Below are 25651 nucleotides of genomic sequence, written 5' to 3'. Positions count from 1 at the left end.
TCCCAAGAAACCTAACCTGACACAATAGGGGTGTGGGCTGCTTCGCTGCCCTTCCGCCCTCAACCCCCACAAAACTCGAAAAATAACAAAGAAATAACAAAGAGTTACATCCATCACATTGCATTTAAATATGCACATATAATAATGTAATGTTTCTCACACTATAAAGATACAATGGCTGTGTCTCTAACTTGGATTTTGGAAAAGGATAGCCAACATTAAATTTGTGGGACCCAGGCGTGGTGGCATATGCTCGTTATCCCAGTACTTGGGAGGCTGAGACAGAAGAATCACAGGTTCAGGAGCAGCCTTAGCAAATTAGTGAGGCTCTCAGCAACCTTGTTTCCAAATTAAAAAGGTATATATAGGGTTTAGGTTGTAGCTCAGGGTAGAATGCCCCTGAATTTAATCCCCAGTACTATAAAAAAAATTTTTTTTTCGGTACTGGGGATGGAACCCAGGGGCATTCTACCTCTGAGCTACACCCCTAGCTCTATTTTTTATTCTTTATTTTGAAACAGGTTCTCACTGGGTTGCAAAGGACCTCACTAAGTAGCTGAGGCTGTCTGCAAACAGCAATCCTCCTGTTTCAGTCTCTCAACTGCTGGGATTACAAGAGTGCACTAAATTAAATGTGTGGTCCTTTGGGGACAGGAAGCCTTAGCCAAGTGGTTCTCCTTTCTTCCCATATATTGAGAGGCCCTAACAGATATCACAGCTAAAAAGTTCTCCACGATCACCCCAGGCTGGGATGGGTGGCTTCTTCTATGCTCCCGTAATTTCCTAATCTCTGTCAATAGAGCACTAGCCTGTGCTGGCCCTGACTGTAGACATTCTGCCCCACCCACCTCTGTCTACACCACAGCTCAGCACTGAGGCTGGAGAACCCAGTGGAGAAGAGATCCTCAAAACACTGACTTTGGCTCAGTTATCAACAGGCATTAGGACCCTGTACAGGCTCCATCTCCACAGCAACCCCGCAGACTTACAGAAGGCTCAGGAACAGTGAGCAAGAGATTCCTTTCAGTCTGGAGGAGATACAAAACTGGAAGACGAAAACTACCAGGGGCAGTCTATGTCCAAGCCACACCCCAGTCCTATTAACTTATTCTTTTTTTTATTTTGAAACAGGGTCTTCACTAATTCGCAGAGAATCTCACAAGTTGCTGAGACGGCTGCAAACCTGCAATCCTCCTGTCTCAGCCTCCCAAGTACTGGGATTACAAGCATGCACCACCACGCCCGGTTCTAGAGGCCTTTCTATAACCCTTTCTCAAGCCTTGGAACCCAAAGCACCCCACCCCCGAGGCACCCATGGCCCCGATGAAGCAGGGCCCCTCACAGGCAGAGTGGGGAGAGATCATATCTGGCCTCTGCTCTGTTTCTCTCTGAGGGGAAGAACTCTTGCTTGCTGGTGAAGGCAAATGGCCCAAGCAGCCTCTTCCATTGGGGCAGGATGCAAGCTGTCCCCAGCCAGGTGCAGGGTCACCACCCGGGGACCCTGGGTCGGCCGGAGCTCCGAGAACTGCCATCAAATTTCTCCGGTAGCTTTGAGCTGGACAAGGGCTTTGATTTCTCTCTCAGGTCCAGGTCCTGGGGGAGATCTTCCAGGGAAGAGATCTCCAAGTCACTCTCGTCTTCAGAAAGCTGCAGGGGCGTAAGGGGAGAAGAAAAGGCATTTGGGTAAATGCAAGAGAAGAGGGAGAGGGCTAAATACCAGGTGGGACGGGAAGGGGACCGTGCCAATTTGGGAGGGAGCAGCAGGGCTACAGCTCCCGCCTCCTCAATGCCCCTGCCTTTGAGAACCTGCTCTGGATACCGGGGCCAGAATGTTTTCAAGTACCCCTGGAATTCTACTCACCAAAAGCAAGCCAGCATTTTGGGAAGGCTGTGACTGATCTTGCTTTCATTTAAGCTCGGCAGATTTTAACGCTCCCCATTGACAGAGCTGGAAACCCCAAGCCTTGACTTCTGCACACTCTTGAGCTGAATGCACCAGGGCTGAAGTTACCCCAACCCTCAGACTGAGGCCTGGGAAACACTGCCCGGAGGAGCCTGAGGGCCACTAGGAGATCCAGGATCCTCCAGCCTGAGAGGCGTCTGGACTGCAGCCCAGGGGAGAACTCAGCATCAGCCAAGGAAGCAGCTACCCCCAGACCACAGTCACAGCCCCGGCCAGGCCTGGGTGCCCCCGCTGACTCCCGGGCCTCGCTATAAGACGCTCTGCACTTTCTCCTGGCACTAAGGCTAAGCAGCCAGAGATCAGCCATGGCCTGGGGCGGCAAGCATCGCCCAGCCAGTGCCTTCATCTGTTTGGGGCTGTTTCTTTCATGAGATGGGGAAAGGGACAGGAAGGAGTGTTTCACATGAGCCCTGTGATAAATCAAACAGACTGTAAAATGGAAAGGCGGGAGATGCTTTCGAAGCCAAAGAATGAGGGCTCGGTGGTGCAGTGCTCGCAAGAGATCCCCAACACTTAAGAAAAAATAGCTGAGTGTGGTCTTAGTCCAAATACTCGCCTCAGCAACTTAGTAAGACCCTGTTTCAAAGTAAAAGCTAAAACCCAGGCGTGGTGGCACACACTTGTATCCCCAGTACTTGGGAGGCTGAGACAGGAGGATCGCAGGTTTGCAGTTTGCTGAGGCTGGCTGCAAACCTTCCATCTTCCTCTACTTACTGAGGCCCTCCACAACTTAGTAGGACCCTGTTTCAAAATATAGGTTAAAAAATAGGTCTGGGGGTGGGGCTCAAAGGTAGAATGCCCGTTGTGGTTCAATCCAGTAGCAAAAAAAAAGGTCTGGAGGTGTAGCTCAGAGGTAGAATGCCTCTGGTTCAATCCCTAGTATCATAAACAAAAGAAAACTCCACAAAAACTAAAGTCAGTAACAGCAAACAGCAGTTGCCCACTGCCTCTGAGTTCAGGGCAAGAGCAAGGAGCATCCTAGGAGGAACCCCTCCGTCTGGGCCGGGGAGGAAGCCGTGGGAAGGCGATGCGAGACCTCAACAGTTCCCGCTAAGGAAGTAACCGCAGGAGACAGGAGGCCGGAGACAGGAGGACGGGGAGGAGGGTCTGGGAGAGGTCTGCACACCTGAGGCAGCTACAGCCTGCCAGGCCGTGGGGACGCTTGGTGGAGAGAGGTGCTGCCCCCTGGAGTGGCGGGCCTCTCCCACGCCGTCCCTGGGGCACCTGCTCTATACGCAGCTGCAGTGTACGTGAGGTTCTTGGTGGAGCGAGAACTGGGGAGGGGCCCGCCCGGGAAAAGATGGATTGGAAGAACACATCAGCCATAGCAAGAGGCCAACACCATCAATCCTCAGACCCCTGAAGGCAGAGGACGAAGAACAGAAACTACTGAGCAGCTGCTTGTACAGTGAACCCAAAGGTTTCTGCTGTTGCTTGTATTTGTGTTTTATTTGTGTTTTTTTTTGTTTTGTTTTGTTTTGCCATACTAGGGATTGAACCCAGGGCCTCTCACAGGCAAGGCACATGGTCTCCCTCTGAGCTACACCCCCGGCCCTTTTTATATTTTTATTTCAAAACAAGGTCTCACTAAGTTACCATGTGTTGGCCTCACACCTGTGATCCTCCTATCTCAGCCTCCCTCGTACTCGGATTACAGGCAGCTTCATTTTTAATTCTGAGACAGGATCTCACTAAGTTGCCTGGGCCTTAAACTTGTGATCCTCCTGCCTCAGTTTCCCTTCTGGAGCCATTGGGATTACAGGTGCATTCTACCTGCCCAGCTCAAAAAGATTGTGTGTGTGTGTGTGTGTGTGTGTGTGTGTGTGTGTGTGTGGTTTTAGATATGGAACCCAGAGGCACTCTATCTCCGAGCTACACACCCAGCCCTATTTTTTATTCTTTACTTTGAAACAGGATCTCACTGAGTTGCAAAGGGCCTCACTAAGTAGCTGAGGCTGTCGTGAACCTCGATCTTCCTGTCTCAGTCTCCCGAATGCTGGGATTACAAGCGTGCAAGCCCCCAAGCCCTAGCTAAGGATTTTGATATTAACGTAGACACAAAGAAAAATCTAAAGCGGCTGTCTCTCCAAATGGGCAGGGAGAGAAAGCCAGATATCACCCGCGAGGTCCTACCTAGGACCCACCTAGGTCACCCCAGGCTCCTGACTGCGGATGGGGCCCTCCAGGGAGCCACAGGGCCACCACCAGGGATCCCACGTCCTACCTGAGGCTTCCCTGCCGGCATGGAAGCTCTCTGCAGCGCAGGGTTGGGCCTTAAGAACAGACTGACCCCTCCGGCGGGCTTCTTCGCAGGAGCCTCGAGCTGCTTCTCCAGGTTTTTGACCATCGACTGCACCCGTGTTTCTGGAAGGGAGAGGCAAGTGGTGGTGTCAGTGGACGGTGTCCTGAAGAGAAAAGGCTGCGTCCTAGTGGGTCACATGAAGACAGGGAGCAGGGAGAGAGTCAGGAGAAAAGGACACCATAGACGACCGCAGAGACAAGGGGCAAGGAGACGGAGAAGGCCCACGCCGACACATGCCCACTCGGAGCCAGCCGGGCGTGGTGGCACACTTGTAATCCCAGCATTCGGGAGGCTGAGACGGGAGGACTGACGGTTCGTGGCCAGCCTCAGCTACTTAGTGAGGCCCTTTGCAACTCAGTGAGACTCTGTTTCAAAATAAAGAATAAAAATTAGTTCTGGGGGCATAGCTCTGAGGTAGAATGCCCCTGGATTTCATCCCCAATACTGCAAAAAATAAATATATAAAATAAAATACTTATATATGTATATATAAATATACATATTTTTAATTATGTATATATATATATGATAGGAAAGAGGACCATGTTCTTGAAGTCAAATAAAGAAAGAGATGCCAACCCAGAAAGCAGAGGGGTGCTACCAGACTAGAGAACTCAGTTGGGCTGCTGAAGGGCTACCCCGTGGTCCTGGCCCACTCACCCGAGGAAGCCAGCCCCCCTGAGCCCTGGCCAGGGCGCTGGGCGTGCTCCTCCGAGGTCTCCGTGTCCGACCAGTCCCAGGCATCCTCTGGCGGGGGCCCTGTCCTGGAGGGAGCCTGCAGGGGCTGAGGGTGTCTGGGATGTGTGGCGTCGCCCTCTGAGTCCTCTTCGGAGGTGAACGGGGGCGTGCTGCTGCGGGAGGAGAAGAGGTGATGCGATGGGGACCAGAGAGGAAACTTGAGAAGCCCAAGCCCCCCTCCCTGCGGCCTCGTTTGCTCTGCCCGGAGCCAGCTCTGCTCCCTTCCCAAGGCTGGGGTGACGGCCAGGGGTGTCCCGTGTGGAGCAACCACAACAGGTTCTGGGGCTCTGAAGGAGGCAGCCCTGCCTGCCCGAGGATCCCACCATTAGGTATGACAACCGGGGTTGGGGGGACAGATGGGGAAGAGGCGGTGAGGACCAAAGGGTCCCCGGTCTCCTTTGGGGAGCTTAATTTGGACCCTATATGAGATACCTCCAGTCAAGGCTGTCTCCAGCCCTCTCTTCTCTACAGCAGGCATGGAACGGGGCTCCCTGAGGCTGGGGGCACTACCTCAGGCGCAGTAAGCGGCCAGGGTCCACGGCTCACCTGAGCCCAGCCCCCGGGGAAGCAGGGATACTGGAGGACCCGTGTACTCTGGGACGAGGCGTGGGGGTGGACTCCCGGGTCAGGCGAGGGCCCTGGCTGCTGCGGGTCTGAGCGGTCGGCCTGGACGGCTCTGCTGGCTTGGATGGCACGGTCACGGGCAGAGTCCTGGTCTTCGGCTGAGCCTCTGAGGTGAGGGGTGTGCTCTGCTGGCTTTTGACTAGAAATACAGGAAAGAATGCCTTTCAGAGCATGCCCATGCTGGGCCCTCGAGCCTGAGAAGCTATAGGAAGAGGGTCTGTTTTAGTCGGCTTTTCCGGCACCAAAATACCTGACAAGCATAACTTGGGGGGAAGGTTTATTTGGCTCTGGGTTTTGGAGATTCGGTTCATTGTCAACCAGCTACCAGGCAAAAACCACCCCCTGAGGCAGAGAGAAGCTGTCAGTCATGGCAGCCAGAGGTGGGGAGGGTGAAAGAAAGGGCCCAGTCCCCCAGGCCACAACCCCAGGGACCCACCCCCTCCTCCCATGCTCCACCTCTGAACCTCCCCGCAATGGGACTCATGCAGGCCACGCATGAGCTTTGGGGCGGGCGTACAGTCCAAACCCAAACTGCAACAGAATCTGACACACTCTGCCCCTGTGTACCATAATAATCACAGATTGTGATAGTCACCGCCAGGTGTAGGCGGCCCTGCAGGAAGGCTCTGTTACCACCAGAGGGCGCTGCAGGACTGCATGGGCCATCAAGAGCCCCGTGCAACCTCTTCCCAAAGGCAGCCCCTCTTTTCCAAATTGCACTGAGACTCACTGGGGGCCAGGGGGCCAGCAGTTGCTTAAAGAAAGTGAATAAGAGACAGAGTGCATCACAGGGAGTCTGAGTAAGTGCTCTCCAGACTCACATACGTAGATTAACAATGTGAAATGGATTTCTTACTGGGGTAGTGCCAGGTCAGAACCATTGGAAAGGGGCTGCTCTCAGAGAGTGCATTTAACCCAGAAGTAGACCTTCTAGAAAAGAGTGACTGGAGAGAGGGGAAAGGAAAAAAAAAAAATGAACCCGCCAAGGGAAAATAACAAGAGCTTACAAATACTGTGTACCAGGCACCGAGCAAAGCCCTTTGCACACAATATTCATTTGGCCCCCAGAGCATCTTCTGATATATCATCCACCTGTTCACAGGGCTCTGGGAGATTAAGGAACTCGCCCACAGGGCCACGGAAGGAAGTGATGGATGCAGACCCTCGTATATGTCAGTCCCAAACCTCACGCTTCTAATTCTGCCTTTGCTAAAATCCCACAGTCCTGCTCCCAGGCCGCAGAAGAAGAATGAGCTGGGCATGGTGGTGCGCAGCTATGATTTGAGTACCTGGGAGGCCGAGACAGGAGGATCACTGGTTCAATCACGGCCAGCCTCAGCAGCTCAGTAAGGCCCTTAGCAACTTTGTGAGACCATTTCTAAATAAAAAAAAATATTAGGGTGGGAGTGTAGCTCAGAAGTAGAATGATTCAATCCCCAGGGGAGGGAGGGAGGGAGGGAGGGAGGGAGAGAGAGAGAGAGAGAGAGAGAGAGAGAAAGGAGGAGGAGCAACCATGGGACCTGGAAGGAGAACGTGGGCTCCGAGCTGGAAGCCACGATCTACAAAGTCCCATGACACAGTGCCGCCATCTCACATTTCTGTCACCTGGACCCAGGTATAGGGTAGAAGGCAGGGCCGGTCTCTCCCAGCTCTCTGGTGGCAGCAACAGGGGCTGCAGGGAAGGGTGGCAGCCAGAAGGAGCAAGATATCTTTCCTTTCTCTCGGCAGCCGGCACTCCGGGATGTTTCTCATCATCCTGAGGCCCTGTCCCCTCCCTGGCCCGTCCCCAGCACTGACTGGCTGGTGTGCAGAGTCAGACACTGAATGGGCTGCTTTCTGCAGGGGCGAAACTCAATTTGTGGCCGGAGCAGGTCAGGCAGGGCTGGAGGAAGCTGCAGGGAGACCCTGTGTCTGCGCAGGGAAAGGCCCGGCCGGCCACAGGCTCTCCTCCTTTCCTGAGCGGCCCTAGCCTGAGGTCCCCGACCACTCCTGACTCTGTTTCCCCACAGAGGACTTTTGGATTTGTTCAACCCCACGGGCTCAGGCCTTCACAGCGATGCCTGCTGGGAGCCCGGGATTCCACCTCCCCATGCACACGCAGGCGCAGGCCTCGGCAGGAACCCGATGCCCCAGCTCCCAGCCCCAAGGCCAGCCCGGTCCCCAGCCTACCTGGAGGCTGGGATGCCACGGCCCCGTGTTCCTGTCTCTTCTTCACTCTGCGGATGGCTTCTCTAACGAGCTTTTCCCTCAGGGTCAGAAACTCAGAGAAGTTCCTGGCCTTCTGCTGGCGCTCCGCTCTCAACAGGGACTCCAGGCGTCTGAGAGTCTGGAGGGAGATGCCCTTGGCGTCCTAGAGGACACAGAAGTCCACCTTTGCAGACAGAGGCTCAGACTGAGCTTCCCCTTCCCCTGAGTCTCTCCCCGCTGCAGACACCTGGTGGGCTTTAGGGGCTGATGAGGTGGCGGGGGATGAAGAGGGAGCAGCGGCTTCACATGTTGCTGGAAGTGTGGCGGCCTAGGGCTTGGGTGCCAAATGTGCACATTGGAACATGACAAGGCTGCTCACAGTTCCATCCACATGGCAGCACGAGGGCTCAGATGGGACACGCTCCTCCCCATCCCACTTGCTCCTTTCTGCACCAACCGCTACCATTATGCCAGACCGCTTGTGCCTGGCTAAGCACGTTTGCAAAATGAAACAGCAGAAAGCAAAACCAACTACGGGAAGTTGCCTGGAGCCGGGCGTAGTGGCACTTGGGCTGCTGCTGAAACAGGAGGATCATAAGTTTGAATCCAGCCTCAGCAACTTAGCGAGGCCCTCGGCAACCTGGTACGACTGCTTCAAAACAAAAAAATAAAATAAAATAGGGCTGGGCATGTAGCTTGGAGGTAGAATGCCCCTGGGTTCAGTCCCTATTACTACTACTACTACTACTAATAATAATAATAATAATAATAAAAATAATAATAATTATTATTATTATTATTATAATATGCCGGGCATGGTGGCACATGTTTGTAATCCCTGCACTTGGGAGGTGGAGATAGGAGGATCGCACAGGTTCGAAGCTAGCCTATATACATACACACATATATATGTGTCTGGGAGTGTAGCCCGGAGGTAGAAGGGTCTCCAAGAGCCCTAGTACCACCAAATAATAATAATAATAATAATAATAATAATAATAATATAGTTTTAAAATATAATAATAAAAAGATAAGCTGGGTGTGGTGGCGCACGCTTGTAATCCCAGCATTTGGGAGGCTGAGACAGGAGAATCACAGTTCACAGACAGCCTCAACTACCTAGTGAGGCTCTCCACAACTCAATGAGACCCTGTTTCAAAATAAAGAATAAAATTGTAGGGCTGGGGGTGTAGTTCGGAGGTAGAATGCCCCTGAGTTCCATCCCCAGTACCACAATAAATAAATAAATAAATAAATAGCCCTGGAACCCACCGTTTTTATCCCCATGCGCTCCAGTTTCTCTTGCAGGGTGTCCTCCAGGATGGGCCGGAACTGCGCCAGCAAGGCGGGGTTTCCCCTCAGAGCCGCCAGCACCTTCTGCTGCCCGTCTCGGGAGTCCTCCGATTCTGCAGGACATAACAGTCACCAAGGTCGGCGTACCCACGGAGACCTCCGTTCTCAGAGCCCCATGGCCCATGCCGGGCCACGATCCTCTGAAACCCGGCCGCCGACTCCCCTTCCCAAGTATCCCCCTAGGCCAGCAGCTGGGGTGTTTCTGCTCCTGGGTACCACTGCTCGGACCCTGCCTCCACCTTCAGAATCCTCATCCCCTCCCATCCGGACCTTCCAGATCATCTGGGCTCCCTCAGTCTTGCCACAGGTTAACGCCAAGTGCTGAGAGCATCCCCATCCCAGGGCTCCATTCCAGTCCCACATTCCAGACCCTCCCGATGCCAGCTGCAGCCAAATCCCAGCCTCCACCTGGCGCCCTAACCCCACCACCTCCATGTCCACTTCTGTCTGCTCCAGGAGCTAAGCTGGCGAACAGGACGGACAGACGCCCGCTGTCTTTCAGCCTCCTCTCTAGACCAGAGGCTCCTCCCTCCAACACCGCATGTATCAGAATCATCTGCAGGACAAATGCCGACTCCCTGGCTCTACCCTCCCCAGGCCCGGTTGCACAGATCTAGGGAAGGGCCCTGCGATTTGCATTTCACACACTCTGATGATTGCAACGGAGGTGAGCCACAGAGGAAAAGAAACCATGACAGCCAGGTGTGGTGGTGCACACCTGGGACCCCAACACTTGGGATGAAGACAGCAGATCTGTGTCCTGGGATGGATACCCAGGAAAGAAGAGGCCTCACCTCGCTAGGCGTGGTGGTGCACGCCTGTGACCCCAATACTTGGGAGGCTGAGGCAGGAGGATCGCAAGTGGAGGCTATCCTTAGCAATTTAGCGAGGCCCTCAGCAACTTAGTGAGACCCTGTTTCAAACTAAAAAAGCCAAACAGGGCTGGGGATGTAGCTCAGAGGTAGAATGTCCCTGGGTTCTATCCCCAGGCCGAAACAAAACCAAACCACAAAAATAAAAGCTCTCACCGTCCTCAGTAGAGTCTTCCTCCAAGTGCACAGCCTTTGGCACCTCTCGGACCTCTGAAAAGAGCAGGAACGGCTAGTGGCTGCAGTACCGCGGACCCCATCCCTGACTCAGAGCAAAGCACAGGGCCAGGTGAGCTCAGAGAGCGGCAGAGCGGGGCGGAGCGGCGGCCACGCCGTGCACGCTGGGGGCAGGAGGGTCGGCGATCGCGGGGCAGCTCCAGCCTCACTAGTGTGCAGACTTGCAAAGTCCTCCCTAAGCCTCAGTCTCCTCAAAATAAACATCGTAGTGCCCTCCCCGCCACTGCAGGGATAATGTAAAGACAATCGCCAAGAGCGTGGCACGTAGCAGTTATTAATGGTACCGCTCCACCCGCCATGGACACCGTGAATTAGGGACCCTGCGCTATCAGTCAGCACCCCAGGATCCCCACCGCTCCCTACTGCCTCCATCCCCCCATGGAGAGGAGCCAGCCAGGCAGGAGACGGCCAGCCGAGGGAGAGCCCGGGGCGCAGATGCCCTGTGTCGCTGAAGCTCCCTCCCTCTCCCAGCTGGGCGAGTCCGGCGAACGGCTGTCACCAGTCCAACTGAGGTCAGGAGGAGAAGAGCCCAGGGCTAGAGCCAGGCCCGTCACAACCAGCCCTGCAGACTCACCCTCTGCCTTCCTCAGGGACAGGGTCTGGATCTGCAAGGAGAGCAACAGAGCGGTTACAGCGTACAGAAGCCGCCTCTGCTCCGAGCCCACCCGCGGCCTAGCTCCGTGAAGACTGTCGCGGGACACACATCAAACGGAACCACGGACCACCGGGAGGCGCAGAGGCCCTGCTCCAGACCCCAACTCATCGTCCGCAGCAGTTCCTCTGTGGAAGGGGACAGAACCGTGGTGGGACGGCGACAACCCAGGATGCACCTGCCCCGTTGTCCCAAGGTGGGGAGACAAGGGTGGCCCTCCTTCACGGAAGGACCAGGAGGCCCGTGGAAGCAAAGTGGCACAGACGCACCATCTGAGCTGTTGGTACAGTTGATGAAAACCAGCCAGAGCAGGTGGAGGCCCCCCGCCCTTGAGGTGGAGGCCTGAGCTGAGGGTCACCCGCCCGGGGTGCCCAGCTTGAGTTCTTATTACCTGCTGTGCCATATACTGATGTCTGCCTCATCCAAGGCCCATTCCCAACTGTTTTCTACCCCACCCCCCTCTTTCTAGAGACAGAGGCAATTATTCGCTTTCTCTTTCTCAGGCTTCTTTATAGTCGCAGGTCCCCATGTGACTCCGCTTTGGCCAATAATACAGATGCAGACAGCCGCCGTGGGGCGGGGCCTTTCGTTAGCTTCTCCCATCAAGCGTAGCCATGATGTCCAGGGCCATGGTAGCTATCCTGTAACTAAGACTGCTGTGCATCCAAACAAACATCAAGACATTAAACACGTTAGAAATACCAACAGGGTCACCGGGTGTGGTGGCGCACGCTTGTACTCCCAGCATTTGGGAGGCTGAGACAGGAAGATCGCGGTTCTCGGACAGCCTCAACTACTGAGGCCCTCTGCAACACAGTGAGACCCTGTATCAAAATAAAAAATAAAAAATAGGGCTGGGGGCATAGCTCAGAGGTAGAATACCCCTGACTTCCAGCCCCGGTAACAAAAAAAAAAAAAAACTAAAAAAAAAATTAAAAACGAAAACTAAATAAAACTAAAACTAAATAAATTAATAAGTTAAATAAAATAGGGCTGAGGGTGTAGCTCAGGGACAGAATACCCTTGGGTTCCATCTCCAGTATCACACATACACTTTAAAAAAAAAAGCCAGGTGTGGTAGCACAAGCTTGTAATCTCCGTGCTTGGGAGGCTGAGACAGGAGGATCGCACAGGTTCAAAGCCAGCCTCAGCTACTTAGTGAGGCTCTCAGCAACATAGTGAGACCCTGTTTCCAAATAAAGTATAAAATAGGTCTGAGAGTATATCCCGGAGGTAGAAAAGCCCCTGGGTTCCATCCCCAGTACCACCAAAAAAAAAAAAAAAAAAAAAAAAAAAGCAGAAGCTTTGCTTGCAATCCACCTGCCTGACAAACTGAATCTCATCCATCACTTAATGGTCAATCATTTCGCTTCTTTTGTGTGGGGGGGTTTTGTGGGTTTTTTTTTTTTTTTTTTTTTGAGAGGAGAGGTGTTGTTTTGAGGTACTAGGGATCAAACCCAGGGCCTCGCGCGCACTAGGCAGGAGTTTTACCACTGACCACATCCCCAGCCACCGCTATCACCTACAGAGTGCCATGTGCGGCCTGCAGACAGGCGACTGACTTCTTGGGTCTGTTTCAGCACCTGTCAAATGAGGAGGAGGAGGAGGAGGAGGAGGAGGAGGAGGAGGAGGAGGAGGAGGAGGAGGAGGAGCAAGCCTGCCTGGAAGGCTTCAGCAAGGAGAGGAGCAGAGGGAGCATCGTGCGTGGTCTCAGACGTGAGCCTGCATCCCCAAGGAAGGCTGCAGGGAGCCGGCTACCCCCTCATCACCTTGGCTCCTCTCTCCCCTTGGGGAGCCCGAGGAGGGCGGCACCACTGACTACAGAGGGACCCAAGTGATCCTCTTAGAAAGAGGCCTGCGGGCAGCAGGGCTTGGCTGGGAGGACAGACCTACCGTCTCCTCCTGGGAGGCGATGAGCCGGGCTTGTTCCTGCAGCTGGGCACGGAGGCCACCGAGCTGGCGCTGGAACTGGGCGGCGGCCTTCCTCTGGTCCTGAGACAGGGAGGCCTGGAGCCTCTCGTTCTCCTCCTGCAGCTGGAGGGCACAGATGACTGGTCAGTCCAGTATCTACAGGGACTTTTATTGTTGGGTGTTTTTTCGTGGGGAGAGGAGAGGTGGTATTGGGGTTGAACCCAGTGGCATTCTACCTCCAAGCTATACCCCTATCCTCTTTTTTCTTTTCTTTTCTTTTTCTTTTTTTTTTTTTTTTTTTGCGGTATTAGGGATGTAATCCCAAATGCTGGGATTACAAGCGTGCGCCACCATGCCCGGCTTTGTTTATTTATTGATTGAAACAGGGTTTCACTGAGTTGCTGAGGGTTTTGCTAAGTTGCTGAGGCTGGCCTTGAACCTATGATCCTCCTGTCTGAGACTCCCATGTATTGGGATTACTTAGAGGTGTGCCTCACCACGCCCAGCTTCTGCAGGGGCCTCTGAGTGCCCATGCCCGCGGGCAGATGCTGGTGGAGAGGTTCACTTGAAGCAGGGTGGAGGATTTCTAGGCCTGGGCCATCGGTTTCCTAACAAGACCAACAGCCTCCCAGTTTGGGGCTGTGTCTAAGAAGAAAGAATAGAATGTGGGCCCCTTAGACCAGGAGAGAAGGCACTGTCAGATGCAGCCACTCGCTGAGAGACATGCATATAAAGAGAGACCATTCAGACATCATCAAATGCACGTTTTTAGGGCATAGTGGCTCACACTTGTCATCCCAGTACTTGGGAGGCTGAGACTAGAGGATACCAGGTCCGAGGCCAGCCTCAGCAACTTAGTGAGGCCCTCAGCAACTGAGTGAGACCCTGTTTCAAAATAAAATAGGGCTGGGGGTGTAGCTTGGTGGTAGAATGCCCCTGGGTTCAATCCTCAGTACTACAAAAAAAAAAAAAAGAGGTAAAGAAAATGTGTGAACATGCTGCCTCTCGTGTAAGAGCAGAAATGAGATGAGCTGACTTATTAATATTTGCATAAAGGACTCTAGACAAATCCACCAGACAGCAGTAAAAGTCATCACCTGTGTGGGTGTTGGCAGCGGGTCGCTGGGGACAGGTGAGAGGAACTTTATCAGTGTGCCCGAATCTATTTCTTCTGTTTCAGGAAGTTTTGGAGGTACCTTCCCTTTGAAAATGTTTCAATTAAAATAAAAGTATCCTGTGGGGCTCATGCATCCCTGTAACAGAGTGGGGCGCAAGCGTGGGCCGCGGGCCAGGCTCAGGCTAAGCCTCGTCGACTCCTGAGCTCGCTGCAGGCAGGACGTGGGGCTCTCGCTGCTTCCCCTTGACTCGCCTCTTCCTCCGGGGGATTTGTACCAGAGCCGTGTTCTGAAGTGTCTGAACCCGTCACTTAGACTCCCCCTCGAGTATCACCGAGGTCTACACCGCCTGGTTCTCTCCAGGAGTTGGGGTTCCAAAGAGCAGCCAAAATATGGAATGAGCAAGTGCTATGGTTAGATATGGAATGTCCCCTGTTCAGAGGTGACGTGATGACGTCCTGAGGGTTGTGATCTCACCAGTGAATGAACTCGCCGTTGTGGGTTTACTGGCTGGTGACCTAGGCTGGTGGGCTGTGGCTGCAGAAGGCGGGTCCCTGGGTGCGATCTTAGGGACTATGGTTTTGTCTGAATCTCTTTGCTTATTTGCACTCTCCTGCTTCCGGCCCCCACGATACGAAAGCAGAGCCCTCGCTCTCTTCCTCTCTCTGCTTCTCATCACAATGCTCTGAGCTCCACAGACCTGGCCTGACATGGACTGAACCTCAGAAATCTCCAAAGAACTGTGATCAAATAAACCTTCCTTCTTCTAACTTGTGTGGTCAATCCTTTAGGATTATAGCAGTGGGAATGGTGACCAAGACAGCAGGTGACTCACCTGAAGTTTTTTTTTTTTTTTTCTTTTTTGATGGTACTGGGGGTTGGAACCCAGAGGCTTTCTACCTCGGGGCTATACTCCCAGACCTATTTTCTATTTTATTTGGAAACAGGGTCTCACTAAGTTGCTGAGAGCCTCACTAAGAGCTGAGGCTGGCTTCGAACCTGCGCGATCCTCCTGTCTCAGCCTCCCAAACACTGGGATTACAATTGTGCACCATCACGCCCGGCTCACCTGAGGTTTATAGAACAAGAAAGCCCAAAGGGGTCACCACTGAGTGAACGCTATGTTGGGGTCAGAAGTCAAGGCCTGGAGGCCCCTGCTCCCAGCCAGGGAGGCTGATGGGCAGGCAGCTGACTCCTTTGTGATGGAAGCCAACAGTCAGGATCAACATCAGCAATAAAATATCTACCACCCAGTTGTGGGAGAGGTTGGAGAGATGGACAGATGCTGAATCCTGAGAGGAGCTCTTGGAAAACCGAGGACCTACCTCTCTCCTCTCAGCCACTCGCTCTTCCTGCAGTGTCTTCATTTTTCTCTTCCACTCTGTCTTCTGCAAAAGATTAAAAGCTTATTAGACGGATCCCTGTAGATATTAGCATAGGCTATAAAGTCACAAAAATCAAGAAGTACCAGCTCATGATTAGGCAGAGAGATTAGTGGAGCAAAATGAATAGAAAGCCCATAAAAAGAGAAAAATTTCTATTTACCATACTTTCATTCGTTGATGCAAGGTCTGAAAATACAGAGCTTTGAGGTCTTTTTTTTCTTTTTCTTTTTCTTTTCTTTTTTTTTTTTTTCTTTTAGTACTGGGGCTCAAACCCAGGGGCTTTCTACCTCTGAGCTACACCCCCAGCCCTACTTTATTTGTTTTTTATTTTGAAAGAGGGTCTCACTAAGTTGAGGGTTCAACCAAGCTACTGGAACTGGCCTAAAATCTGCCATCCCCCTGACTCAGCCTCCCAATGGCTGGGATCCCAGGCATGCACCACTGTGCCTGGCGCTCGGACGAATGTCGACTCCCCTGACCCCACAGGGCAAAGCTGCAAGGCCTTGTGGGGGACTTGCAGGCTCCTGGCTTGCTCTGGGAGGGATGGTGTGGAGCAACAATCGCTCACCTGAATCTCCATCTTCTCTCTCAGGGCCTGCAGCTCCTGCGCCTGCCTGCGCAGCTCCTCTGACTCCTCATCCCTCAGGGAGCCCAGGTGGGATTCCGTGGCGCTGTGGGACCTCAGTGCCTGAAGCTTCTGCAAAGGCCAAGGCGTCACTGTGTTTAGATAAAGACCTACTCACGGGGTCGGCTTCTATGCTGTGCCCCGACCCAGTGTCAGAAGGGCATGACTCATCCCAACCACAATTGTCCTGTACTCAGAACCCCGAGTTCACGAGGCATAGTGGTACACACCAGTAATGCCAGTATTTGGGAGGCTGAGACAGGAGGCTCTCAGGTTTGAGGCCAGCCTCAGCAACTCAGAGAAATATTTCAAAATAAAAAAATAAAATAGGGCTGGGGGTGTAGCTCAGCGGTAGAATGCCCTTGGGTCGAATCCCAGTATCCAAATATGAAAAAATAAGAATAAATAAATTAAAAACCCCAATCTCACCTGATTGCTGCCTTATTTCTTCCTTAGTCTGGAATTTGATGTACTGAAAGAATTTGAGAGTCCATGGTAGGGTCTTGAGCCCTATCTCCAAGCTATACCCCAGCCCTTTTTATTTTATCCTCCCACCTCAGCCTCCCAAGTACTGGGATTACAAGCATGGGCCACCACGCTTGGCTACTGGTTCCCATTTTTAAATAAAAGTAATATAGTAAAATGTTGAGAGGAGACAGGGATGAGACACCAAAACACAGCATCGGTGATCTTACGGGGGAGAGACAAAAATAATATCAAGGGAGGCCGTTGAAGTTTGGGGGAACATGACTGACATTGGAAAGAAAAGCCCAGGTGGTAAGGACAATGGCCCCCTTTACCAAAACTCAGAATTTCCTAAAAAAAAAAGTACCCTTTGGCCCTTGCTGAGTTTGTTTCTGAACAACAATTTGAAATTCGAATTAATACTCATTTCTCAAATGTCTCTCCAAGCTCAGAGTGGTGGCTAGGCCTATAATCCCAATACTCAGGAGGCTAAATCGGGAGGATCACAGGTTTGAGGCCAGCCTCAGCAACTTAGCAAAAAAACTGTTTCAAAACAAAATAAAAATTTAAAAGGGAGGCTGGGGGTGTGGCTCAGAAGTAGAACACCCTGGGTCCCATGTTGAATAACGTATATGTACTAATTTAAAGCTTTCAGCAACCCCTCACATAACAATAACAACAAAAAAATCCTAACACGTAGGAAGGTTAAAATGGCGCATCTGGGATCACACAGACCATATCTGATTGGGCAGTGTGACCCCCCTCAGGTATCCAGCCTCAGCGAACCAGCTTCCAAACAGCAGATGCAATAAAACTAATACAAACTAAGAAATGAATGTTGAGAACGACTAAGCAGGTTTTCAAAAGAACTTTGAAAAGCTTTTGCTGTCGGGCACCTCTTCTAGCGTAGAGTTCTGGTTGGCGACGGTCTTAAATTCCTCCCAAAATAATTGTTTTAGCTTGTCGATTTCCCCGTACAGCCTGGTCCTCTCTTTTTCCTTCCATTCATCGAATTCTCTCTTCATTTCTAGTTCCCTCTGACGGCTCATTTCTGCTTCCTATAAGAAAGAAGAAGAGGAAGAAGAAGAAAGCAGTAACTACAGCGACAAACATGGCAGCGCTTGTTGAAGAGCCGCAACGGCGCCCATCTGTGCAAGGCGGGATGGAGACCTAAGGAGTCTCACAGACTCACGATGCCTGTGGTTGGGACTCGGAGCTGGTCATTCTATGCCAGTTTTCCCCAAATTGTAAAATCCCTTGCGGATAGGGATTTGCTTTCTTTTTCTTTATATTCCTCGCAATATAATATTCCTCCGCACCATTGGTACTCAATAAACACGTGTGAGAAGATGAATGGACAGGGCAAGTTTCCGTCCTGTTATTCAGCAACACTTCCTGAATGAATCCTCTGGGCTGGGTTCTGGAGCTTTCAGAACCAAACCCAGTCTTTGTCTGGGCCTGGCCTGGTGGCGCACATCTGCAATCCCAGTACTTGGGAGGTGCAGAAAAGAGGATCGAAGATTCAAGGCTAGCCTCATCAAGTTAGCAAGACTCTGAGCAATTTAGTGAGATCTTGTTTCAAAATAAAAAATTAAGCCTGGCGTGGTGGCGCACACTTGCAGTCCCAGCATCTGGGAGGCTGAGACAGGAGGACCCGGGTTCATCGCTAGCCTCAGCTATTTAGTGAGGCCCTTTGCAATTCAGTGAGACCCTGTTTCAAAATAAAGAATAAAGAGCCGGGTGTGGTGGCGCACCCTTGTAATTCCCGTGCTTGGGAGGCTGAGACAGGAGGATCACACGGGTTCAAAGCCAGCCTCAGCTACTTAGTGAGGCTCTTGGCAACTTAGTGAGACCCTGTTTCCAAATAAAATATAAAAAAGGTCTAGGAGTATAGCCTGGAGGTAGAAAACCTCTGGGTTCCACCCCCAGTACCACCAAAAATTAAAAATTAAAAAAATAAAGGATAAAAAAAATAGGGCTGGGGGTGTGGCTCAGAGGTAGAATGCCCCTGGGTTCCATCCCTAGTACTGAAAAGAAAAAAAAAAAGATTGATGTTCCTCTCCAGACCACCTCCAATCATTGTCCACACTACGTAGATGCCATTCCAGCTCCGACTCCCAGCCCTGGGGAACCAGCAGGAGCTCTGGCCCGTGGGTCCCAGAGCGCCCAGGTCTAGGCAGCGGGCGGCCTGAGCGCCGGGGCCTCCTCTCCCCGCACCTGGAGCTGCCGCTGCCGCTCGGCCTCTCTCTGGGCCTCCAGCTCCTCCTGGGTGCGGCGCAGCGTGGCCCGCAGCTCCTCCAGCACCTCCTCCACCGCAGGCTCGGGCTTCCTCGGCTTTCCTGGGGCCACGACAAGAAAGACAAGAAAGCGTGAAGAAGCGCTGGTGCAGACGCGCCCGTGTGGGGCCCAGCCGTGCCCCTGGTCCATCGGCCCTGGGTAAGGGGCACAGCCGCGCAGACCTCGTGTTCCCCTCTCTGCAGAGCAGGGCCACAACAGCACCGCCTCGGAGGGCTGTGAGGGCGAAACGATGGCGCCCAGCGATGGGCATTAGTGCCCCGCACCACTGCGCAGAGCCCGGGAACCCTGACACTGCCCCTGAAAGACGACCGTGACCGCCGGCCCTGCGCACTGGAACGCCAGGGTACCAGAAACACAACGCCAAACGCAGTGCGTGCGCCGGTTACTGATACAGACAACAGCTATGGACCATCGCACCCCTGGGCAATCTAAGAGGATGAAAAGAGATGTCGTTTTAAGCCCATTTTTTAGTAGTACAATATAATTGGCTCTGTGTGTGTGTGTGTGTGTGTGTGTGTGTGTGTGTGTGTGTTGCTGGGGATTGAACCTAGAGGCATTCTACCTCTGAGCTACACTCCCAGCCCTATTTTATTTTTTCCCTTTTGAAACAGAGCCTCACTGAGTTGCTGATCGCCTTGCTAAGTTCCCGAGGCTGGCCTCAAGCATGCCATTCTCCTGTCTCAGCCACCCAAGAACTAGGATTCCAGGCACGTGCCACCACGTCTGGCTTGAAATAGTAACGTTAAATAATAAAGTGATTAAGTCATGATCAGCTCGGGTAGATAGAAAAGTCAAAGAGCCGGGCGTGGTGGCGCACGCTTGTAATCCCAGCATTCAGGAGGCTGAGACAGGAGGATTGTGGTTCAAGGCCAGCCTCAGCTACTTAGGGAGGCCCTTTGCAACTCAGTGAGACCCTGTTTCAAAGTAAAGAATAAAAAAAATAGGGCAGGGGGTGTAGCTCGGAGGTAAAATGCCCCTGGGTTCCATCCCCAGACCCGCAAAAACAAAAGAATGGTCTGATGGCTCAGTTCCCCCATTTAAGCACATCCGCAGCTAGCCTCTGAGAACTGCAGGCTCACAGAGCACAGCTGAGGGCCCTTCAGAGCCCCTCCATCTGGCTGTCCCATTCGCATGAAGGCCATCGTGAAATCAGCATGGAAGCCCTAAGGTCACATCATCCAAAGGGACAGGCTAAGCCCAGAACCTACCTGTCTCACCCCAGCCCCTCTTCTGCGTCCAGGTGGTCAACAACTCATCCAGCCCCTTGTGGGGCCCCTTCTCTGTGAACGGTGGGGTCACCCCGTCCTCACTGGGTGATGAGGTGCTAAGGGCAGGTTTGGGGGTACAGGTATCCCTCGCCCACTAAGTACCAGCCCAGCAGGGCCCCGGCTGCTGCTGGGACTCACCGTCTTCTGCCACGCCCGCGTGCCGACGCTGCAAGTGTCCCCGCAGGAAGGCGGCGTTCATGAACGTTTTGTCACACAGGGGGCACTGCCCGGAAGAGAAACAATTGGGAGTGAAGCGTTAGGTGCCCCGAGACAGCCTGCAATTTGTCCTACATGGGGCCTCCCCTTTTCTGGGCCCCCTGGACTGCCTCAGAAATAAGGAATTGTAGGGGCTGGGGATGTTGCTTCATGGTAAAGCGCAGGGTGAGCATGTGTGAGGCCCTGGGGTGAATCGCCAGCACCACCAAAAAAAGAATTTAAGAACTTGATCCTCTGAGCAGTGGCAGGCGATATCCACCCAGTTATATATATACCCATGCTCTGGGGAACTGGGAACACTGGTATTTGATGAGACTCAGGACTTTCTGTTGATGTCTCAGGGTGTAAGCATGGTATGGTATGTATGTCTAAAAGTGGAGTCTAAGCTGGGCGTGATAGCCCACGGTTGTAATTCCAGCATTTGGGAGGCTGAGATGGGAGGATGTGTTTCTAGGACAGCCTCAGCTACTACTTAGCAGGCCCTTTGCGGCTCAGTGAGACACTGTTTCAAAGTAAAGAATAGAAAATAAGGCTGGGGGTGTAGCTTGGAGCTAGAATGCCCATGGGTTCCATCTCCGGTACTGCAAAAAATAAAAATAAATAAAAATAAATAAATAAAAGTAAGAGTCTTAGCCTTTTAGAGAAACGTCCTGAAATATTACAGACCCACTCATATGATTCAGATGCTGCAAGATAATCCAGGATTAGGGGAAAGTGCGCAGAGAAACGGATGCAACCATGTTAACTAGAGTTATGAAGTGCTGAGCCAGGCATGCACACCGGTAATCCCAGTACTTAGAAGGCGAGACAGGAGGATTGATTGCAGGTTCAAGGACAGCCTCAGCAATTAGCAAGACTCTCAATAACTTAGCAAAACCCTGTTTAAAATTTTTTTAAGTTTTTCTGGGCATGGTGGCACGCGCTTGTAATCCCCGCGCTTGGGAGGCGGAGACAGGAGGATTGCGCAGGCTCGAAGCCAGCCCTGTTTCCAAATAAAAATATAAAATAGGTCTGGGAGTGTAGCCTGGAGGTAGAAGGGCTTCCAGGAACCCCAGTACCACCAAAAAAAAAATTAAGTTTTGAAAGGGATAGAGGTATGGGGATGAAGCTTAGAGATAGAACACCCCTGGGCTCAACTCCCATTTACACACACACACACACACACACACACACACACACACACACACCCTGATGGGCAATATAGACGGAGGTTCAGTATATTATCTTCTCTGCTTTTGTAAATATTTCAAAATTTCCATAATAAAAAGTCCTCCTCAAAAATCTCAATGTCTCCAGGTGTGGTGGCGCACGCTTGTAATCCCAGCACTTGGGAGGCTGAGACAGGAGGATCACACAGGTCTGAAGCCAGCCTCAGCTACTTAGTGAGGCTCTCGGCAACTTAGTGAGACCCTGTTTCCAAATAAAGTATAAAATAGGTCTGGGAGTGTAGTGCGGAGGTAGAAAAGCCCCTGGGTTCCACTTCTAGTACCATCAAAAAAAAAAAAAAAAATCTCAATGTCACAGGGCGTGGTGGCACACGCTTTTAATCCCAGCATTCAGGAGGCTGAGACAGGGAGATCTCGGTTCACAGACAGCCTCAGCTACTTGGTGAGGCCCTTTGTAACTCAGTGAGACCTTGTTTCAAAATAAAGAATAAAAAATAAGGCGGGGGGTGTAGCTTGGAGGTAGAATGCCCCTGGGTTCCATCCCTAGTACTGCAATAAATAAATAAATAATAATATAGGGCTGGGGGCGTAGCTCAGAGGTAGAAGGGTTTCCAGGAACCCCAGTACCACCAAAAATAAATTAAATAAATAAATAAATAAATAAATAAATAAATAAATAAGGCTGAGGGTGTAGCTCAGAGGTAGAATGCCCCTAGGTTCCATCACCAATACCATAAAAAAAGAAAACCCAAATCCCAGTGTCTGTGTTTCACCCCAAAATTGAGAAGAGCAGAGCCAGAGGAGAGCACACCTCCCTGTATAGGGCATTTCAGAGTGGGCCATCCGCCATGTGAGGTCCCACCTTTGGACGCTGCCATTGCTAGCTGGGCAGAGTAAGAGGGACCATTCCTTGCCTCTTCACCCAAAGACAAATGTGATGAGAATTTCCAGTTGCCCCCCTAGACTCAGTTTCCCTTTCTCCCTCAGTAACAAAACTCTGCTTTTTAGCTGGAGGCCAGTGGCCAATGACTTAATCCCTTGTGTCTGCAGAGTGGGGCTTCCCTAGATACCCTCTAGGACGGGAATCAGGGAGCCTCCAGGATGGTGAACAGTCTGGATTGCTGAGGCCCAGATACGTGCCTTACGCACCTTCCCACTCGGCGGTTCCGAGTATCATTCGTTACAGGCCAGGCGGGGCTGCAGTGTCTTGCTGAGCTCTGGGAGCCACACTGGGGACCCCTGGACCTGAGGAGGGGACCCGGGGAGCCCTCAACTTCTCGCCAGGAAGAGAAGCACAGGAGACCTAGGGATGGTGATGGCTTCTGAAACAGAACCAGTCTGTGAGGCTGAGCCCTGGACTCATGGGGTGCAGCGCTGACTCCAGGGAGAGTGTCGGAACTGCATCTGAAATGAAGGGCGATGGGTTTCCCCTCATGTGTGGAAGCTAGGGAGAAGCTGGGTTACAAAGGGACTCTGGAAAAAGGAGGCGAAACCCCAGTGGAGGGATGGAGGGGGTCTAGCGAGGCCGGTGGAGGATGTACCTACACAAAATTACCACGCCCATCTCAAGACTGGGCATGAGGGAAAGGAAGGAGTGGGAGGGGGCGGGCAGCTCCCAGAGAGCTGTGCGCCTCCTATGTTCTCTGTCACTCTGAACTCCATCAGGATGTGTGGGTATAATGCACCAATTTTTAAAAAGAGAATTGCACTTAAAGACAGCAGCTGGTGTTGAACAATGGATCGGCGTGCAGGGGAGGCAAAGAAACACCACACACCTGGTGTCAGAGTGTGAGAAGAAACAGGTCATCCATTCACCCCAAAACTATGACCTTCTTGAGACCCTAAACCAGCCTGGTCTGTGCCTATATCCTCAGAGCACAGGGCCCGGCCACCGGGACAACTTAGTACAGAGTCAAGTGCTTAAGTGCTGCTTGGGGTAATGAACCGTTACTGGGTTGAGGAGTGGAGTTGTGTTTTTTTCCAAATGGGCCTGGCTGTGATATTCTCCTGCCACACACTGGTCCTACACACACACACCTCTACACACCTCCTCTCTCTAAATACACACGAACTCTCCATCCACACACACGTGCACACACGCCCTCCGTAAATGCACACATCCGTAGGCCCATATACTGTGTACCCTTCATTCATTCACATATACACCCTTACGTGCACTATCCATGAGTACACACACACATATACACCCTGCGCTCTTTCACATACACACACCCCATAAGTACATCTTTAAATATATGGTCTGAGTTGCATCCTTCATAAAAAACCAGCCCAAGCAGGGCGTGGTGGCACATACCTGAAATCCCAGTACTTGGGAGGCTGAGACAGGAGGATCACAGGTTTGAAGCCAGCCTCAGCGGCTTATTGACACACTTAGCAACCTAGCAAGCACTTGTTTCAAAACCAAAAATAAAAAGGGCTGGGGGGTTAGCTCAGATGTAGAATGCCCCTGGGTTCAATCCCCATTTCCACAAAAAGTAAATAAAATAAAATAAACCAATCCAAGCATATCACACACCATGTACTCTCTATAAACACACAGAGAGCATACGCAGAGGTGTATCCAAGCATGCACGTATATACCTTAAACACGCAGATTCATGCTATCTACATACACACACTACACGCATTCACATATACACATACCGCTCATGTATCCTGCCCATGAGGACATACACACTCGGTGTACACACAACCTTACGCACATCTCTCACGTGTGTGGCACACACACACACACACACACACACGGTTAAACCTGATTGGACTCGGTCAGGCTCAAGGTAACATCTCTAAACCAGTGCACTCCCGCCGGGGCAGCGCGGGCCTGGAGCGCCGCAGGCCTCCCCCCTGCGGTCCTCACCGTGTGGTAGCTGTGGGCGCCGGTCTGCATCAGCAGCTGCTGCAGGGTGCTAATCATCTTGCGGCGCCGGCGGCTCTCCTCCCGCACGCCCTTGAGCTCGTCCGCCTGGCGGCCCAGCTCCTGCTGCCCGCGCTGCTGCTGGCCCAGGCTGGCCTGCAGCCGCGCCTCCAGCTGGGCCACGCTGGCGCTCAGGCAGTCCTGGCAGTGCAGCAGGTACTCGATGGTGAGCTGGGCCAGGCGCAGCACCTTGAGCAGCACGGGGTCCACGGGCTGCCCGCAGCGGCTGCACGCCTCCTGGTCCCAGTTGCCGAAGGTGACGCCCGCGATGTTCTCCTGCAGGGCGGCCACGTCCAGCTCCCGGGCCACGCGCTCCACGTCCAGGGCGCTAATGCGCCTCCAGTCTATCTTCTCCTGGCGAGGCTGGAACTTGAAGGTGGGCAGCGCGTAGGCCCCCAAGGAGAGGCCACTGAGGCTCTCAGCAGCGGCGGCGGGGGGCTGCATTGGGGGGAGAAGCCCTGGGCTCGCCACTGGGCCGTGGTGCCACCAGGGCCACGGGACCTGGCCGAGGAGGTGAAAGAGAGCCTGGGAAATGAATGGGGGCCGAGTTACCCAAGGGGCATGTGGCTGCGTGTCCAGGGCACCCGGTCAGCCAGACCCGCAGCAGGCAGGCGAGGGGCTGCCAGCGGTTCCAGGGATAAGGATTTGACTCTGACCTGGGCAAGTCCTTTCTCGGTAAGCCCTGTGTATGTGGGGGGTCCGTTCAGCAGGATTGTGGGGGGTAAAGAGGCAGGCGAAACGCCCAGCCTAGTGCCCTGTGCTCAATAGGTCCTCGGTGATCTCCTCCAGACCCCCTGGCAGAGATTTGGCTGGGAAGAGGGGCTGTCAAATGTGTAAGTGGGTCCTTCTGCAGCCCTGCATTACCACCTAGCCATAGGTGGTAAGGGCCATCCAATCCTTGCCTGCTCTAGTGAGACCCCATTGAACTACATTTCCCAGAGGCCCCTGCAGTCAGGTGTGGTCACGTGACTAAGTGTAAGCGAAATGATGCCCACCCCTCTACCAGAAGGGTCTTGAAACTGCCATGTCTCTGCATAGATTGTGTTCGGTCCAGAAAGAATGAGCTCTTTCCCCCACCCCATTTCTTTCTTGGTGCTGGGGATGAAACCAGGGCTTTGCACATGCTAAGCAAGCTCTCTACCACCAAGACACATCCCTAGCTCAAAGGCTTTTTTTTTTTTTTTTTTTTTTATGGTACTGGGGATGCAACCCTTCTACCTCCAAGCTACACTCCCAGACCTATTTTATATTTTATTTGGAAAGAGGGTCTCTTAAGCCAGCGGGGCTGGCTTCGAACCTGTGTGATCCTCCTGTCTCGCCTCACAAACGCGGGGATTACAAG

At 52.6% G+C, this 25651-nt stretch overlaps 1 protein-coding gene across 2 annotated transcripts; it reads right to left on the bottom strand.

Annotated features, from left to right (window-relative positions):
* Positions 1 to 1485: 1485 nt before the first annotated feature.
* On the bottom strand, positions 1486 to 24828 carry DZIP1L (DAZ interacting zinc finger protein 1 like; the record flags this gene model as incomplete). 2 transcript variants are annotated; one of them, XM_080695638.1, is made up of 15 exons in its annotated part: positions 24253 to 24828; positions 20131 to 20215; positions 18644 to 18765; positions 17323 to 17484; positions 15905 to 16033; positions 15277 to 15339; positions 12819 to 12959; positions 10848 to 10878; positions 10196 to 10249; positions 9087 to 9220; positions 7797 to 7977; positions 5550 to 5766; positions 4926 to 5116; positions 4188 to 4327; positions 1486 to 1647 (listed from the first exon to the last, which is right to left on the bottom strand). In XM_080695638.1, exons 1-15 carry the CDS (start codon positions 24751 to 24753, stop codon positions 1486 to 1488), a joined length of 2313 nt encoding a protein of 770 aa, XP_080551764.1. In that variant the 5' UTR covers positions 24754 to 24828. The 2 variants fall into 2 exon arrangements, with proteins under 2 accessions (XP_080551764.1, XP_080551765.1); XM_080695639.1 differs by having other exon boundaries at positions 4926 to 5113; positions 24253 to 24801.
* Positions 24829 to 25651: the final 823 nt, after the last annotated feature.

This window comes from Muscardinus avellanarius (assembly GCF_963383645.1).
Source record: "Muscardinus avellanarius genome assembly, chromosome: 5".
Taxonomy (NCBI): domain Eukaryota; kingdom Metazoa; phylum Chordata; class Mammalia; order Rodentia; family Gliridae; genus Muscardinus; species Muscardinus avellanarius.
The sequence above is the reverse complement of the archived record's forward strand: the minus strand, read 5'-3'. Positions and strand labels throughout refer to the sequence as shown.